Below are 18,488 nucleotides of genomic sequence, written 5' to 3' on the forward strand. Positions count from 1 at the left end.
AATGTTTCTCCCCTAGAGGGAAGAAAAGAAAATCTGAGATGGTCTAAGTGAAAAGTGGCATAAGCTAGAGCAATGTTACCCAGGCTGTTCTGCAGCAGTCTGGGGCTCAAAAAATAATGAAAAGAATTATTGTGAGAAAATTTTTGTACTAGCAGTAGTTTCCTTCTACAATGTCTAAAATAAAATTATATGCTATATAGTACATATGTATAGCATAAATGATTACATGCAAACTTTTTTTTTCAGTATGAAAATAGGCTTAATTTGCTCAGTCTGGTGGGGCAGGAAGAACAGTAGACAAAGTTCAGAGAAATGAGTTTGAATGCTGAATCCAATATATCAAGTCAAGTCTAGAAACATTTCTGTGCCTCCTATTTGCAAGACATTATGTTAAGCACTAGGAATACAAAACAAGGTTGAGGTGGGGGTTAATTCTTGCCTTCAAGAAGCTCACAGTCTAAGGGGGAAGGGAGACAACATGCAGATATCTATGTCCAAACAAGATATATACAGAATAAATTGGAGATAATCTCAGAAAGATGGTATCCATATTAAAGGGAACACGGAAATGCTTCTTACAGAATGTGGGATTTTTTAATGAAACTTGAAGAAAGCCAGGAAAACCAAGAGGTGGAGATGTTAAGTGAGAGAATTACAGGCAAGGGGATGACCAGTACAAATACAGAGTGAGGAAAGTTTTGTGCAAATAATATCAAAGAAGGCCAAAGTCACTAGATTGTAAGGAAGTAGAGAAGAGAATGGTGTAAGGAGACTAGAAAGGCAGGAGGAATCAGATTATGAAGGATTTTGGATGCAAAACAGAGAACTTTTTATTTGATCCTTGAGGCAATAGGGAGCCACTGGAGTTTATTGAAGGGTGGTGGTGAACTAGTTAGAAGATTCCTTAACAGCTAAGTGAAGGATAGACTAGAAATTTGGAAGAGATTTGTGAGGCAGCATCAGGATGGTGGCAGCATCAGAGAAGAGAATGGAGTATACATGAGAGGTATTAGGAAAGTAGAATTGACAGGACTTGAAAATATATTGGATATGGAATGCGAGAGAGTGAAGAGTTGAGGATGACATTTAGGTTGAGACTCTGGCTAACTAAGAGGATGGTAGTGCTTTCTACATTAATAGAGAAATTAAAGAGGAGAGGATTTGGAGGAAAAGATAATGAAATCAATTTTGGACACACACATATATACATATATGCATGTATATATACACATAGACACACATATGTACATACCTACATATGTGTGTATGCACACACACATATGTATGAAGAGAAGAGGGCTCAGATCAGTGCCCCAGAGAAAGCAGGCATTGTCTGGATGAAGATCAAGCAAAAGAGACCGAAAGGCAGTTAGACAGGTAGAAAACAATGTCACAAAACTGAGATAGAAGAGAGTGTCAAAGAGAAAGTGGTCCAATGCTACAAAGAGGTCAAGAAGGATGGAAATTGAAAAAAGGCCATTTAATCTGGCAATTAAGAGAATACTGGTAACTTTGGAGAAAGCTGTTTCAGTTGAGTGATCAGAATGTAAACCATACTTTGGAGAGTTAATAAGAGAGTAAGAGAAAAGAAAAAATTCTCAAGGAATTTAGCCATGAAACAAAAGAGAGAGATAAAATGATGGCTATCTGGGATGGCTGGATGGAAAGAAAAGATTTTTTGACCAGGAAAGGGTCATACAAACTGGGAGACTGTGAGTCAGTAGTCCCTTTACCTCTCTGACCTTTCTTCATCTATAAACTGGGAATGGCCAATATTTGCACATGTATTCCAAAGGGTTGCTGTGAGAAAAGACCTTTGGGGACCTTAAAGTCTACCATAAATGTAAAATAGTATACTTTTTCATTTTGGTTATGCCAAGATTTTCCTAATCCTCCCTTATCAGGGCAACGTCTCTGAACTGCCCACTTCCCTGATTGGCATGTATGGGTTCCTTCAATATATTTCAAAGTGTTCCTTAGTCAAATTAGTTTGGGGAATGTTGGTTAGAGAAAGGAGTTCTGATAGGCAGGTGCAAAAATTTATAAGGGGAAAAATCTAATATATCATAATATTTTTAATGAAAAGTAAATTAGGGTTCACATGAGCTTTCAGAATTCATTGAGTCAAAATGCTCCAATCCTTAAGAAGGAGCAATCTTTTCAGTAAATGATTAAGTCAAGAATAAAATTATCAATACATATACAATGTATTAACTTTCTGATCAATGATAGACATAAGTCAGCTTAGGGACTTTAGCAAGCTTATGAACTTTATCCATGGTATATCTACAAATTTATGCTTATCAAGCAGGGTATACTGAAGAATATTCATTTGTGTGTATTTATATACACATATATAGTGAGCACATATATAGTGAGCATTGTACTTATATGTACCTGTACACACATAGAGAAACGTCGTAAAATGTGACTTAGCTACTGAAATTCCTGAACAAAAATTATTTTGAACATTATAAAGATGCAAAGAACCATACAAATAACTAAAAATTTAGAGTTTTAGAAAAGAGACCTATGAGGAAAGTGAAACTAAATAAAAATTGCTGAAAATCTCTTAACTCAGCAGTATTTTTAAGATGTCCACAGAAGTTTGTGAAAACGCATACAGATCTTGAAATATATGAAAATTTTACTGAGAATGCTGATCTCACTCTGGGAGATTCATCAAGTGTATCCAAGGCGCCACAATTTTAATAGGAATTGTTTTGTTTTACTGTCTTACTTTTGAATTCCAAATTTATTTATTTTAATAATTCACACTTGGAAAAATCATTACATTTTCTACTGGGAGTTGATCTTGGAATAAAAACTGCATATTTAACACACATGGCCAATTCAATGGAATGTTTGGAATTCAATCCTACTTCTCCAATGGTTATTACATGATCATTAGTTTTAAGGAAATTAATTTCTATAATCAGTGAATAGCAATGTTTTGATGGGGAATGAGTGGAGCGGTACAAAGGTTAATATGCTAATAATACATGATTTCATTTATTTATTTATTGCAGTTCTGCTTAGTTAACAAGCATTGAAATAATCTCTGCTACAGGTATTTCCTGGCAGTTTATAACTGACACAGTCCTTCAACTCCCAAAGCTGATCATTAAGCAGCAGGAAATTCCCTCCCCATCATTTCTGTTCAAACATAACCCAGGCCATGAGTAAAAGTAATGATGCCATTAAAAGTCACTTTGAATTCAGGAAGACCATTGTAAAAGTAACAGGGTTAAATTCCATTGAGCATATGAACATATATTTCCCTAGAAGAAGGCAATATTGATGTACTTAGTCATCTGCAAGTTACACTTCTATACAGAACCCATAGGAGTATGTTTGAAAGTTGTAAAGTTTAGGAGAGATAAGGTATTATGGGAGAGGTCTCAATGAAGCTGCTAAATGAAACACGGAGATTTCAAACCAGATGTCAGAAGGATTTCCTTTGGTTCTTCGGCTCTTGGCATACTGACAAAACAAACTTGGTTCAATCCAATCAATAAATGTTTCTTAATTGTGTACAATGTTCTATGGCAAGGGTGGAGAACCTGTGGCCTTGAGGCCACATGTGGCCTTCTAGATTCTTAAGTGCAACCTTCAGACTGAATCTAAATTTTACAGAAAAAAATTTGTTCAGTAAAATTTGAATTCAGTCAAAACGTCAGATTTGTTCTATAAAATTTGGATTCTGGAAAAGCCAGGGGGCCTGTCAAGTATTGAGAATGAGAGTTATCAGATGGACAAAGTCAAAGGCGTGTTGGTAAGTCTGAGATATTAAAAGAACCATATGAGTCCTCCAGTGTATTGAGTGGATACTTTATGGAGGATTTAAGGAAAGACATGGATGAGAATTAGAGAATGTAGAGAGTTGACATAAACTAGTGAAGATAACATCACAACTCCATCTAATGGACCCAAAGTATACGAGCATTGAGAATACAAAAATTAATAAGACCATAGACCCACTTTCTAAGAGGGGTAAAAGTCTAAAAGGTTGCCATAATGTATACACAAATATTTCTGGTACGAGAGAAAGTGTGATAACTGTAAAAAGAAGTTCCAGGAATATGCTAGAAAAATCTGAGAATGATCATTTTAAGCCAGGCAAAGGATGAAGAGTGAAATATGAGAGGTTCAGGCATTATAGATCACTGGAAATGACAGAATTTGGAGTCAGAGAACTGGGGTTCAATTCTAGGCTCTACCATTTGTTGCTTATGTGACCTGTGGTATGTCACTTCACCCTTATGAGTCTCTATTTTCCATTCTGCAAAAAAAAGAAATCGGATTTGATGAGTTCTAAGGTCCCTTCCAACTTATGATCCAACATGGCTCCTCAGTTTGGCCTTGAAGGAACTTCTTCACTTAGAAATGGTAGTGATTGGGGCTTGGGTGGGACATTCAAAGACAAAGAGGGGCAAAGTTGGTTTGATCTTCATAGTTAGATTCACAATGAATAGCCTTACTGATGATACTGGCCCTACCTAGGTCTTGTGTACATAGCTAGTCAAACAAAGGAGGGTGAGGCTGGGCCAGTAAAGAAATTCCATTTTTTTTCTCTAGATACTTAAAGAACAGAAGCTCTGGGCTACCAAAATTGGAAAAAATCTGTTTAAAGGGGTCACTATGGGGAACTGAAAACAGTCACTTTAAGTAGCTCATGCCCTGACCTTTCAATGACTGCCAGGGATTGGCAAAATTAGGCATCTAAACCAGAGGGCACTCAAATACCGGAAGTGCATGCTGGCTTATTCACCTGGTGCTTGCCACAGTGACTGTTGCTTCAGAGGGTTTACTATGAGCTGAACTGTGGTTAAGTTTGAAGGTTCAGCTTGTGATAACTTCAGGATTGGGAAGGGCTAGCTGTGGGGAACACCACCCAGCCCTCAGAGCATTCTGGGTCTCTCTCTGGAAGAGGGTCACTATTGACCATCTTTCCACCCACCACCAGGAAATACCTCTGAAGTCACATCACTTAATTGCCTTCCTACCTCCTGCAGGGAAATGTGGGCCCAGACAGTCAATAAACTTAATGGGAGGGCAACCAACAGGAGCTAATCAGTTCCTTCAGACTGAGAAAGTCTGGTGGGAGGAGGGACAAGAAGCTCTCACTTTCTAGATCTCTCTGAATCCGTCTCCATAGCTGTCTTACTTTGTTCGAAGTGCTGTGAATTCCTCAAGTTATGCCCTATTCTAAGATAAATGCACTATTTTCCTTCAAGCAGAAATTATTTTGAGTCAGAATCAAGTTCCCTTCTGTTTGCGTGAATAATCAGAGTTGACTGTGTATGTAAAGTGTTACTGATGGTTTCAACCTCTGATTTCATTGGTTTAGGAAACTACTGGTGATGAAAAGATTAATCAGAACTGACAATTAAAAGGATGATAAGCTCCTTGCATACATTTTTATTAATACTGTGGGGAAATAAGACTTCAGTGTTCTCTTTACTTAAATAATCTGCATTCTGCCATCTGACGTGCTTCAGTTAAAGACTGTAATGTAAAATATCAAACATAACCGAAAGAAGATACTATAAGAGGTCAAATGGTTTGCTCCTGACTTGGAACTTTTCTCTGTTGTTATTTACAGAGTCAGGGTCCTTCTGGATCTCAAGGATAATTGTAAAACAGTAGTTTCTATGTATAAAGGCTATCAAATGATTGTCTCAGTGCCTACTGATCTTGTCTATTTTTTTTTTTAAACTTAAGGTGGATTTCCTTCCCAAAAAAACAGTTAACCTCATTAGCTTAACTCCTTTTTTATTTAGGCAATATTTTCTAGGCAAGAATAGAGACCTTATGGCTATTTAGTACTTTCCACTGTTTTAAATCTAATTATTAAGTTTCCTATTTAGATCATATGGTGACTAAAAAATAGAAGTATAAATATGTTAATGATAGATCAGTAAATATCATGTGACACATGGGAAGCGAGGAATGATGAGACCAGAAGGATTTGATTAAATGTTTTTAAAAAGAACAAACAAACCCCATAGCAAAAATTACATTTTGCAGCGCTGAGTGGGCAAGTTGAAAAAGGACAAATATACTTATGAAGGGGGGAAAAACCTTTCTCCTTTTTAATGGCAGATGTTAATTTATTGCAGGCAAACAATTTTTCTGAACAATGGGGAGGGGCTCAGGAAGGAAAGATATTTTGCTATACATACTTACCACAACTTAGGTTGTTTTCAGCTTTCAGAACTGAGGTCGGGATATTCCAAAAATCATTTTGCCAGTCGACCAACGTTCCCTTTCACATTACAGCTGAGGTTGGGACAGAGTTTTGGAATTCATGGTAAAATTCCAAAGACGAAAGTTGTAAATGTCCCCTTTTAAAGAGGCTATTTCATTTTGGTTGGAGCCCAGCAGCAATTTCCCATTCCCAGGAATAACCTTGCTAATGGTAGAATTGCATATAACTGTTTCATAACTCCTTTTGAAATTCACGCTGACAGAGCCTAAGAGCTATTCCAAGTTAGGCACAGTTGTTCAAAGTTTTCTGTGAAAATGTCTTCCTTGAATCTACCGATAACACCTTGTTTAGCAAGCATTCCACACCAGAGATAGAGAGGAAGTACCCTGTTTTGGCCTTCCAAAGCTCAATAATTGTGTTGATAAAGCATCTGAGTAGGAGAAAGCTATCCAATCATTGTCTTTCATTGCCAATTTTCGTTGCTTCGAAGCACACAGTGAATGCACTGAGTTCTGGATCGAGACAGTTTTGCAACAGACACCCGGTTAGCATCTGTGGTCTGGGGAATAATGACTTTCTGATTCCTCAGGGACACAGCAACTAGGACAGAACACAGCAACAACAAAAGAGAGAACACAGAGTTGCAATGCAAGTTAGTTTTGGAACAGGGACTTGTTAAACCCTAATCAGATCCCCCTGCTTTTAGATCAATTCACTCGAACCCTACTTTCTCTCATTCTTTGCTACTCCCACCTCTTCCTTTGATCATCCCACTATTATTACCTACTCATGGCTAATATCTCCTACACTGGGCTTCATCACTTTTCTATGATGATCACTTTCTAAAATAATTTCTCCTTGGATTAAACCTCTAGTCTTAAGGCTCACCCCTATCAAGCCTTCTTTTCACTAGCTATTTGCAAGCTATGGGGGCAAATACTGAGTTATTTATAACATGAGGCAGCACAGAGAAGGCCCAACAAAGGGAATCCCTACTCATTCAAAGCCTTGGCCAGATCACAATTCAAAACCCTGGGGACTCAAAACAGCCAAGTCACTAACTAGCGAACAGATTTCAATATTTGAACTGTGGAAAACACCCACGCACGATCAGGGAGGTTATAATTCTGTGCAGTTTCTACATTTCAGTATTTTAAGATTCAGAAAGGAGAAAAGGGCAATTTTACTGGCACATAGTTTTGTTTTTATTTTTTTAATTAGGAGAAAAATCTTTCTTTAAAACAAAATTCAAATGCAATGCCTTTCTTACATTTTCCAGTTGTGCCCCCTACACCATAGATATTTCTACTTCTCTTCATGCTAATATACTCAGTTGAGAACAAATGAAGTCAGTTCTCATTCATAAAGGGAGACTAACAGAAACCAAGCTAACCAAAATGGGAATAGAAGAGAAAAGATACTAAATGCACTGATCAATCTGTTTCCAAATGGCATGGTCTGCAACCCTTTAAGTTTACCCACCTACCTACTGTAAGTCCTCTTCAGTTCCTATACATATGTGATATGTATAATATAATTAATCATGTAAAATCTCAGAGAAGGTGCTGAGCTGCATTGATAAAAGGGAGTTTTTTTTTTTTACTCAGAAGTTTCCTGTAAGAGTGAAATCATAGGTCCAGTCCCTATCTCATTCTTGTGAGGGAATCGTATGGATTTTAGGGAGAGTTGCTACTCCTGATGATAATTTTTGTACAATGTTCCATTGATTTCAGGAGTATCCTTCAGCACTGAATATATTTGAGATGAGTGCCACTTTTCTGCCATCTATTAGACTTATCAGTTATGGTTATTATATCTTAGAAGGACATTGATGAGTAGTAAAGTAACCCAGATAAGGGGTAAGCAAGCATGTAAAGACTTGAGATAGATTGTAGGATGTGGGGGGGAGAGGGAGACAGAGGGAGGGAGGGAGGGAGGAAAGGGAGGGGGAGAGAAGGGAGGGAGAGAGAGGGAGAGAGAGAGAAAGAGAGAGAGAGAGAAAGAGAAAGAGAGAGAGAGAGAGAGAGAGAGAGAGAGAGAGAGAGAGAGAGAGAGAGAGAGAGAGAAGAGGGGAGAGAGAGAGAGATCTTGTCATCTAGAATAATTACCTGTAGCTCACCAGATATGGTCTAATATTGTCACTGAAACCACAAGTTCTGAACCCACCTACCTGTTCTATCCTATTTCACTCCATCTTTTCCACAAGAATAGACTTTGCCTATCTTTTTATCAAATTAAAATCAGGGTTATCTGGAGAGATGAGAAGAAAAAAGATATAAAGTTTGCTTCAAGCAATTTTTTTTCTCTCTTCATCAAATTTTCAACTGTTTCCCATTCAAATAACTGAGAAATTTTGGCTCTTTCAAGATGGATTGTAAAGGAACAAAAAATATGAAAGGAATCCTCTGAATAAAAAGAAAAAAAAAGGACCAGAAATGGGAAAATATATTTCTGTTTTTCTCCACTTGCCTGAGCAATAGATCCAATACAAAGTAAAGGTGAATTAGAAAACCTTTTCAAAAAAGAATTCACAAGACTGTGAGATCTGAGTGGACTAAGAGTAGCTTTTACACATATTCAACAACTGAACATTTGAGAGTCTAATACCTCTCAAAGTAGCCATTTCCATTTTTGGATAACTCTTAATTGTTAGTAAATTCTTCCTTATATCAAGCTGAAATATTTTTCTTGGCCACTTCTACCTGTCCTTAGATCTGTCCTCTAGAGCCAAGCAGAAAAACCATAATTTCTTTTCTACAGGCTATCCCTGAAAAGTAGATAGACTAAGTGATTTGCCCAAAGCTGCTAAGTCACCAAACCAAAGATGGGTTTTCAGATTCTGAATCTTTCTCCCCTTAGGATCCAATCCAGCTTGGTGCTGATAGGTAAATGCAGACAATCAAAATTTTCTTGGATTGGGTTCATAATGATCATTTTTAAACAGAGGCGTTTGCCATGGGAGAAGCCAAAAAAAGTATCCTCCTTCTAGCATTTTGTCATCCCGTGAATATTTTCTCTGCTCTCAAATATTATCCTTTTAATGCTGTTTTATTTATTGGTTCATTTCAATGTCAGAACAACTGCCATGACAATTCTAAGTTCAAAAATGGAGAATGAGATTAACAACCTATTGTTGAAATGAAAAACTTTTTAAACAACTTATAAGAATGTAAAACTTCCCCATTTAAATAACAACAAAGTCAACTTTTCTTTCCAATAAGGGATGAATAAGAAGGCTAGGAATTCTGAAGAATAAATCTGTGTCATCCACATGTGGGGAGGGGTGAGGATAGTATCAGTGACCCTTGACCCTCTCAGCAGGCGAGTTAAATGAAATAAAGACTTGAGTTTCTAACTGCCATCCTAAAATGGCCTCCTTGAAGTTTTTCAGTGGCATCAGCATATGCTTTTTCTTAAGCTGGGTACAAACAGTATAAAATAAAAAGATCTAGGAGTTGAAAATAGGGCCTTCTCCCTTCTGTGCTGTTTAAGACATTCCCAACTGTGAAGAAGAAAATCATTTCTATTCCTTTCTCAAGTAACCAGGATCACAGTTTAAAACATGCTTGAAGGGTATGTCACATACAGTATTAGATATGAGTAATTTTCAAGAAGCCACGTATGTGCTATGGTAAATAAAATAGCATACCATAGTGAAAACATCATCTCCCTCGAGAATTTTGGAAGTATTTTGCTCTGATTACTTGAGGTTCATCACGAGATTATTCTGAAAGTTATTTTTTTTTCTTTCCCTAGAGCCAAAAGTCTCATAAGATTCTTACATTTAAAAGCCATAATATTTACTTAGGTTTGTAAAGTTGAATTATGAATATACTTCGTAATTCTTCTTAGAGGAGAAAACAATGTAACTTTTTTTTTTACTGGACCTGTCCTGGGATTTCATTGGTCCCTATATGCAAACTCCCTCTACCAGGGCAGATCAGCACCTGTCCTGTTAATTATCATCTAAGAGAGGTATTGAGGTATTGAGAGATTAAGTAATTTGTCCAAGGTCACTTAGACAGTCTATGTTCAATTACCCAAATTGAATCCCAAGAAAAAGTAGCGGGAGTGTGGAGACCAGGGCATTAACAGGACCTATTATCTTAATATCAAAGTTGTTACTCTATAATGCCTTATTTATAATAATTAGCATGCTCACATTCTATCTTGTACCCTAGTATAAATCTTGAAAGGGCAGCATTACAAAAATCAAAAAGTAATCCACAAGGGTGGGTGTTTTAAATTGACTGCTGAGTTAATGTTGTAATTACAAAGACCTAATTACTAACAGAGAAAATACTTGTGTGTGTTCCAAATAGTCTTTATGTCTTCTACATCTAAACAGTCTAAAATAATACAGTCCTACTGTATCCAAATCCTGGACCTAATATCTATATGTTGTGCACTTTTGACACACACTTGCCCTGAAAGTCAAATTCAAATCATACACTTACACACAAAAGAGCTTAAGTCTGTCTTCAGATTCTGTTGTCTGTTTATTGTAACACGTGTTAAATAAAAGCAGAAGCTTGGCACTTCTTTCAGTTTACATACCTCTGATATAGCTGGCATTGAAGCCTTTCTTCTGGATGCTAAAATCACTTGAAAAGGACACATGCATCTCATTCGCACTTGAGTTAAATGATAAACCTTTGGCAGTTGCTCCACAATATTTATTCTGGCTTTCTCCATTGTCAAGGGATAATGAATCATAAATGCAATTGGGAGCTTCTTCAATATCAAAATCATTAAATGTTATCTGAATGATGTATCCAGTTGGAGCTCGGAGTGTCCACATGCAAACCTGGCTGTTTGGGTATTCGTTGGGGTAGCACGGAGAGGTAAAAGTCCCAGAAGGGCTGGAGAGCGTCACCCTGCAGTTGGCACACCCCCAAACTGGTGGACAAAACAAAGAAAAGAACGTAAAGGGTGGGAAGCAGCAAGAGTAGAGATAGAAGCAATGTCTAATACATTAGGAGTATTCAAATATAGGTTACAAATACACAGAGTTATGACTATGGTAATGATTTTAGAATTATAATTAATAAGTAATATGAACACATGACAGAGAAAAAATATACACAGATATCTAGAAAAGTAAAGGAATACAGTATTTGAGAAGGATGATAATAATTGCTGATATTTATGTAACTCTTTAAGGTTTGCAAAGTACTTTGCACTTGTTATCTAATTTGATCCTTATGACCACCTTGTGAGATGCATGGTATTATTATTATTTCCATTTTACAGAGAAGGAAACTGAGGCTCAGAGAGATGAAATTATTTGACAAGGGTCACACAGGTAGTAAGAGTGTGAGGTAATAGTCCAAGTCTATCACTTAATCTGTTGTGCTACCTGTCACGAAAATTATAAAGAAGCTGGAGATGGAGAGAAAGCATCCAGAGACTTTGTCTTAAGGTGCTGGAAAAAGAAATAGCCAATTCTTCCTTTCTTTATTTTCTTTCTTTCCTTCCTTCTTCCCTCCCTCATTTCCTCCCTTCCTTCCTTTCTCTCTTCTTCCCTTTCTTACTTTTTCTCTGACTACACCTGTCTTTTTATCAATCCTGGTTGCTTCTGGTGAGGAACTCCCTCTATCAATGTAAGTTTGTACCTTTTCCGCAATATATAAAGAGAGTTGCGAAGGGCATTGAGAGGTTAAATGAATTACCCAGGATCACATACCCAGTATAAGTCAGAAACAGGACTTGAATCCAGGTATTACTGGCTTCAGAGCCAGCAGTTATATATTTACTATGCCATGCTATGCTGCCTCTTATCCTTCATACAGCTGCTATATTAATCCTTCAATATATGTCTGATAACATCACTCCCCTTTTTGCAAAACCCTTTAGTGTCTCCCTTTTACCTTTTACATGACCAAGTGTGAAGTAGGAAGTATTTTTGTATTTTTAGTTGAAATTTCTAAGCACATAATCAATTTCATATTCATCTTGTAGCCCTTGTCAGTATTCCTGAGATTTCCAGATATTCATTTTTTACTCATTAAAGTAATTTGATGAGGGGAATATAATTTGAGCTACTTTCAAAATTTTGTAACTTTACTGAAACAAACACCTAATTTGGTTTCATAAAGCTAAATCGACAAAAATTTCTCAAGTTGGTATTCAAGGCCCTTTGCATTTTGGTTTCAGAATATGTTTGCTGCTTTATTTCATACTATTTCCTTCATGGATTCTATATTTCAGGTAAACCTGCCAAACTATTTTCCAATCCCAGACCTGGCTCCATCAATTCTTGCAGGCCATTCCCCCAAACCTAAAATGTTTTTTACTCTACCTTTCTCTTTTTTAAATTCGTCTCCTCTTTCTAGGATCAATTGTGGTACCACTTTTTCTATAAGGTCTTCCCAAATGTCTTCCTCCTAAATTTTTCTTTTAGCACTTTTCTCGACTTTCTGCATCACATTCTACCCTGCACCATTCTTACTTACTTTTAAATATATCTTGTCACCTCTGTTAGAGTACACACTCCTAGAGGATGGGACTCCCCAGCTACTTGTGCCCCCCTCATGAAACAATCTTGCATTCATTGTATATAACACACACACACATACACACACACATATACATACACACACACACATATATGTAAATGTGTAGATAGATAGTTATGTTCACATTGTATTCTTCATTAGAATGTAAGTACTTTGAGGGCAAGGACCATTTTATTTTGGTCTTTGTATCCCCCCTCATGGTAAGCACTTAATAAATGTTTATTGATTAATTTACTAGCTTTTTCATTTCCTCATCTGTATAACCCTAGCATGGAAGTGCGTTAGTAGGTCCATAGTATACACCAAATAAATGTCTGCTCAATTGAATCCAATAACGTATAGTAATTTCTTTGTCCCACAATGGAAAATAAATATTGCCTATTATTAAGTTACTCCAAAGACAGAAGCATTTCCTTGAAAGAATTTTAAACTGTTATGCTAAGATCTTAGTACTTAAGAAAATTGCTAATTCAGTTAAATAACCGATGCTGACAGAGTTAGCATAGCTTGCAAAGATGACTGCTTTTTCCTCACATGTAGCTTGTGACATTGGAAAATCTGTTTCAAGATATCCACAAAGACACACACATGCACACATATGTATTTATACATATATGATTATACATAAATAGGGGTTTACACCTATGGTTTATGAAAAAAATTCAGTGACTCTACCAACATAAAAAAAATAATTCCCCAAAACATGTTTGTGTATATAAATATTCTGGATGTTTTTACCCATAAAAGCTTATATAGTTAAATATAATATTCAACAATCTAAAATCTGTAAGACAAAGCCTAAACTACCAATATTAATTAAACAAAATATACACTATTTATATATGTAAAGTCAAAAATTCTATATTTTATTTCTCTCTGGTTTTCTAAAATGGAAATTTTTGTTTTTACTCCACCCACTTATCCTAGTACCTCACTGCAATAAGCAAATACCACATTCTTTATTATCCTTCTGGAAAGGAATTTCAGGTCCCAAAGGATAAATAAAGACAGATATGTATTTTAGCTGCTTTCAACACAGAGAAACTTGGTTGAGGTAATAATTGTTTTACCATATTCTTTATTTAGAAGGAAAACAAAATTATGATAAATATATACAAAATCTAATCTAGTTATTTACTTTTATAAAAGTATGCAGGAAATATATACATGCACCAATAATTCAGGAAAGCAGAAAGACTTAATTAAGCTATCTGGTCTGGTGACTGCCTCCTTGGAAATGAGGTCGTAGGTTGAAATAATCTGTTTGGTACACACACACACGCACACACACACACACACAAACACACAAAAATTACTGCACTTTAATCATACATCGTGGCTTATCACTAATCCTAATAAAGGAACAGCTCTTTTGTCTTTTGACAAATGAGAGAATATTGATAATATTTCTAAAATGCTGAGTGATTGGCACACAATAGGCATTTAAGAAATGTTTGTTCCTTTATCCTCCCCTTTGTATAAACATCATGATGGGAAGTCATTAGGAAGCTCTTCCAAGACTGTGGGCCATAATTGTTCTCAATCTCCACAATTTAGCCCATGAGTTATTGGATAGCTGTCTCACAGTAGCCTCTTCAATGGTCTGGTAAAGTTAAGAATGGGGCAGCTAGGCAGCACAGTGAATAGAGTGCCAGGCCTGGGGTCAAGAAAATCTGAGTTAAAATCTGGGCTCAGACACTTATTAGTTGTGTGACTTTGGACAAGTCACTTAACCCTATTTGCTTCAGTTTCCTCATATGTAAAATGAGCTGGACAAAGGAATATCAAACCACTCCAGTCTTTGCCAAGGAAACCCCAAATGGGGTCAAAAAGAGTCAGATATGTCTAAAAAGAATAACCAACAACAAAGTTAAGAATAATGATAACAACTTGCTTTTTACACAGTGGTTTGTTTGCAAATCCCTCCTGTTGTAACAGATCTCTGAGATGAGTAGTGCAATATCCCTATTTTACGAATAGGAGAAGCAAGGCTAAGTGATGAATAAAAGGTCACAGTGACACAGCCAAGGCTCGAACCTTAAGTGTTCTGACTCCAAGACTAGTCTCTTTCTACTCTACCATGCTGCCTGGGGAATTAGAATGTATTCATGAGTATCATAAGGATTCTAAAGTCTCATCAAATAGGATTTGTGACATTACACAAGCTTTCTGATTACCTTTCTAATTCAGACAATTCAGATAGACGAAGGAAATTTGAGAGCTATAACAGACAAGGATCCCTAACAAAAGCATTCTAAAGAGAAACAATAGTATTTCAAAATTTCACTCAACCATATACTCTGATACCTGCTTCCTTCTCAATGATGCCCGGGAGCACACGCGCACACACACACACACACACACACACACACACACACACACACACACACACACACTGGGCCTAAAGCCCATTTTCATTTTTGTAGTTTTGCTTAATGGTTTAAACCAGATTGAGACAGAAGTGAACCCACAATTGCTGTGGTATGAAAGCATTCCATATTCAGCTGAGGAAGAGCAAAAGATCCAAACCATGTGAGTTATTAGAAACCTTTCCCTAAACTTCACTTGATGTAAAGAAAACTCCTCTCTGTCTCTGTTGCTCTCTCCTTCCCTCCTTTCTTTTTGTTGCTCTTCTCTTCCTTTTTTAATTCTCTCCATCTTTTTTCTGGTTTTTTTTAATTTATTGCATATATTTAGTTTTCAGCATTGATTTTCACAAGAGTTTGAATTACAAATTTTCTCCTCATTTCTACCCTCTCACCCACTCCAAGATGGCATATATTCTGGTTGCCCTGTTCCCCAGTCAGCCCTCCTTTCTGTCACCCCACTCCCCTTCCATCCCCTTTTCGCTTCCTTTCTTGTACGGCAAGATAAATTTCTACACCCCATTGCCTGTGTATCTTATTTTCTAGTTGCATGCAAAAACTTTTTTTTTTGTTTTTGAACATCTGTTTTTAAAATTTTGAGTTCCAAATTCTCTTCCCTCTTCCCTTCCCACCCACCCTCCCTAAGAAGTCAAGCAATTCAACATAGGCCACATGTGTATCATTATGTATAACCCTTCCACAATACTCATGTTGTGAAAGACTCACTATCTTTGGCTCCTCCCTAACCTATCCCCCTTTATTGAATTTTCTCCCTTGACCCTGTCCCTTTTCGAAAGTGTTTGTTTTTGATTACCTCCACCCCCATCTGCCCTCCCTTCTATCATCCCCCCTTTTTTAATCTTCTTCCTCCTTTTCTCCTGTGGGGTAAGATACCCAATTGAGTATGTATGGTATTCCCTCTTCAGGTCAAATCTGATGAGAGCAAGATTCACTCATTACCCCTCACTTGCCTTCTCTTCTCTTCCTACGGAACTGCTTTTTCTTGCCACTTTTATGCAAGATAATTTACCCCATTCTATCTCTCCCTATCTCCCTCTCTCAATATATTCCTCTCTCATCCCTTAATTTGATTTTATTTCTTTTAGATATCTTCCCTTCATCTTCAACTCACCCTGTGCCCTCTCTCTCTCTCTCTCTCTCTCTTTCTCTCTCTCTCTCTCTCTCTCTCTATATATATATATATATATATGCACATACATATTCATACATACACACTCACATATACATATATATACATAAACATATATATATATGCATATTCCCTTCAGCTACCCTAATACTGAGGTTTCATGAATCATACACATCATCTTTCCATGTAGGAATGTAAACAAAACAGTTCAACTTTAGTGAGTCCCTTGCAATTTCTTTTTCTTGTTCTTTTTCTTGATTACCTTTTCATGCTTCTCTTGATTCTTGTGTTTGAAAGTCAAATTTTCTATTCAGCTCTGGTCTTTTCACTGAGAAAGCTTGAAAGTCCTCTGTTTTATTGAAAATCCATATTTTGCCTTGGAGCATGATACTCAGTTTTGCTGGGTAGGTGATTCTTGGTTTTAATCCTAGCTCCATTGACCTCCGGAATATCGTATTCCAAGACCTTCGATCTCTTAATGTAGAAGCTGCTAGATCTTGGATTATTCTGATTATGTTTCCACAATACTCAAATTGTTTCTTTCTGGCTGCTTGCACTATTTTCTCCTTGATCTGGGAGCTCTGGAATTTGGCAAAAATATTCCCAAGAGATTTCCTTTTGGGATCTATTTGAGGAGGCAATCAATGGATTCTTTCAATTTCTATTTTTCCCTGTGGCTCTAGAATATTAGGGCAGTTCTCCTTGATAATTTCTTGAAAGATGGTATCTAGCCTCTTTTTTTGATCATGGCTTTCAGGTAGTCCAATAATTTTTAAATTATCTCTCCTGGATCTATTTTCCAGGTCAGTGGTTTTTCCAATGAGATATTTTACATTGTCTTCCTTTTTTTCATTCCTTTGGTTCTGTTTTATAATATCTTGATTTTTCATCAAGTCACTAGCTTCCACTTGCTCCAATCTAATTTTTAAGGTACTATTTTCTTCAGTGGTCTTTTGGACCTCCTTTTCCATTTGGCTAATTCTGCCTTTCAAGGCATTCTTCTCCTCATTGGCTTTTTGGAGCTCTTTTGCCATTTGAGTTAGTCTATTTTTTAAGGTGTTGTTTTTCTCAGTATATTTTTCAGTATTTTTTTTGGGTCTCCTTTAGCAAGTCATTGACTTGTTTTTCATGGTTTTCTCACATCCTTCTCATTTCTCTTCCCAATTTTTCCTCTACTTCTCTAACTTGTTTTTCCAAATCCTTTTTGAGCTCTTCCATGTTTTTCTTGGAGGCTTTTGTTGTAGGCTCTTTGACTTTGTTGACTTCTTCTGCCTGTATGTTTTGGTCTTCTTTGTCACCAAAGAAAAATTCCAAAGTCTGAGACTGAATCTAGGTGCGTCTTCACTGCCTGGCCATGTTCCCAACCAACTAACTTGACCCTCGAGTTTTTCAGTGGGGTATGACTGCTTGTAGAGGTAAGAGAACTATATTCCAAGCTTGAGGGGATGCGCCAGCTCTGCCACACCAGCACGTCTCCTTTCCCAAAAACCCCCAACCCGGACTGGGCTTAGATCTTCATCAGGCTCTTCACTCCTGCTCTGATCCGCCACTTAATTCCTCCCACCAGGTGGGCCTGGGGCCGGAAGCAACTGGAGCTATAGTTCTGTAGCTGCCCCACCTCTGCTGCCCCTGGGACAGTGGCAGAACTGTGAACTCCTGCTCCTGCAGCTTTTCCCACTAACCTTCTCTGTTGTCTTTGGTGTTTGTGGATTGAGAAGTCTGGTAACTGCTGCAGCTCACTGATTCAGGGCACTAGGGCACGCTCCGCTGGGCTCCTGGTCTGGTTGGTCTGCACCGCCCACACTGGGCTCTGCTCCGCTCTGCTCTGCTCCCAGCTCCGTGGGGGATAGACCTCACCCAGAGACCATCCAGGCTGTCCTGGGCTAAAGCCCTGCTTCCCTCTGCTATTTTGTGGGTTCTGCAGTTCTAGAATTGGTTCAGAGCCATTTTTTATAGGTTTTTGGAGGGACTCGGCGGGGAGCTCATGCTAGTCCCTGCTTTCCAGCAGCCATCTTGGCTCTGCCCCTCTCCATCTTTTAATACACCTTCTCTCAACATTTCCGTTTTCTGTCTCTCTGCCTCTTTCTATGTCTCTGCCTGTCTTTTTTCTGCCTCTGACTGTCCTCTCCTCCCCTCTTTTTGATCTACTCTCTCTTTCTTTTTATATTCCCTCCTTCCTTTTGTACATTCTCTCAATATTTCTATTTGGTCTCTCTATATCTCTGCTTCTTCCTCTTTACATT

At 37.4% G+C, this 18,488-nt stretch overlaps 1 protein-coding gene across 1 annotated transcript in view; it reads right to left on the reverse strand.

Annotated features, from left to right (window-relative positions):
- Positions 1–18,488, reverse strand: part of ADGRG6 (adhesion G protein-coupled receptor G6) — a 168,879-nt gene that overhangs the window by 79,971 nt on the left and 70,420 nt on the right. The window contains 9 exon segments of the mRNA XM_036768775.1: positions 6,190–6,259; positions 6,261–6,290; positions 6,292–6,482; positions 6,485–6,538; positions 6,541–6,609; positions 6,612–6,672; positions 6,674–6,728; positions 6,730–6,811; positions 10,769–11,110. Coding sequence (XP_036624670.1) covers positions 6,190–6,259; positions 6,261–6,290; positions 6,292–6,482; positions 6,485–6,538; positions 6,541–6,609; positions 6,612–6,672; positions 6,674–6,728; positions 6,730–6,811; positions 10,769–11,110 — 954 coding nt within the window.

This window comes from Trichosurus vulpecula, chromosome 7 (genome assembly GCF_011100635.1).
Source record: "Trichosurus vulpecula isolate mTriVul1 chromosome 7, mTriVul1.pri, whole genome shotgun sequence".
Taxonomy (NCBI): domain Eukaryota; kingdom Metazoa; phylum Chordata; class Mammalia; order Diprotodontia; family Phalangeridae; genus Trichosurus; species Trichosurus vulpecula.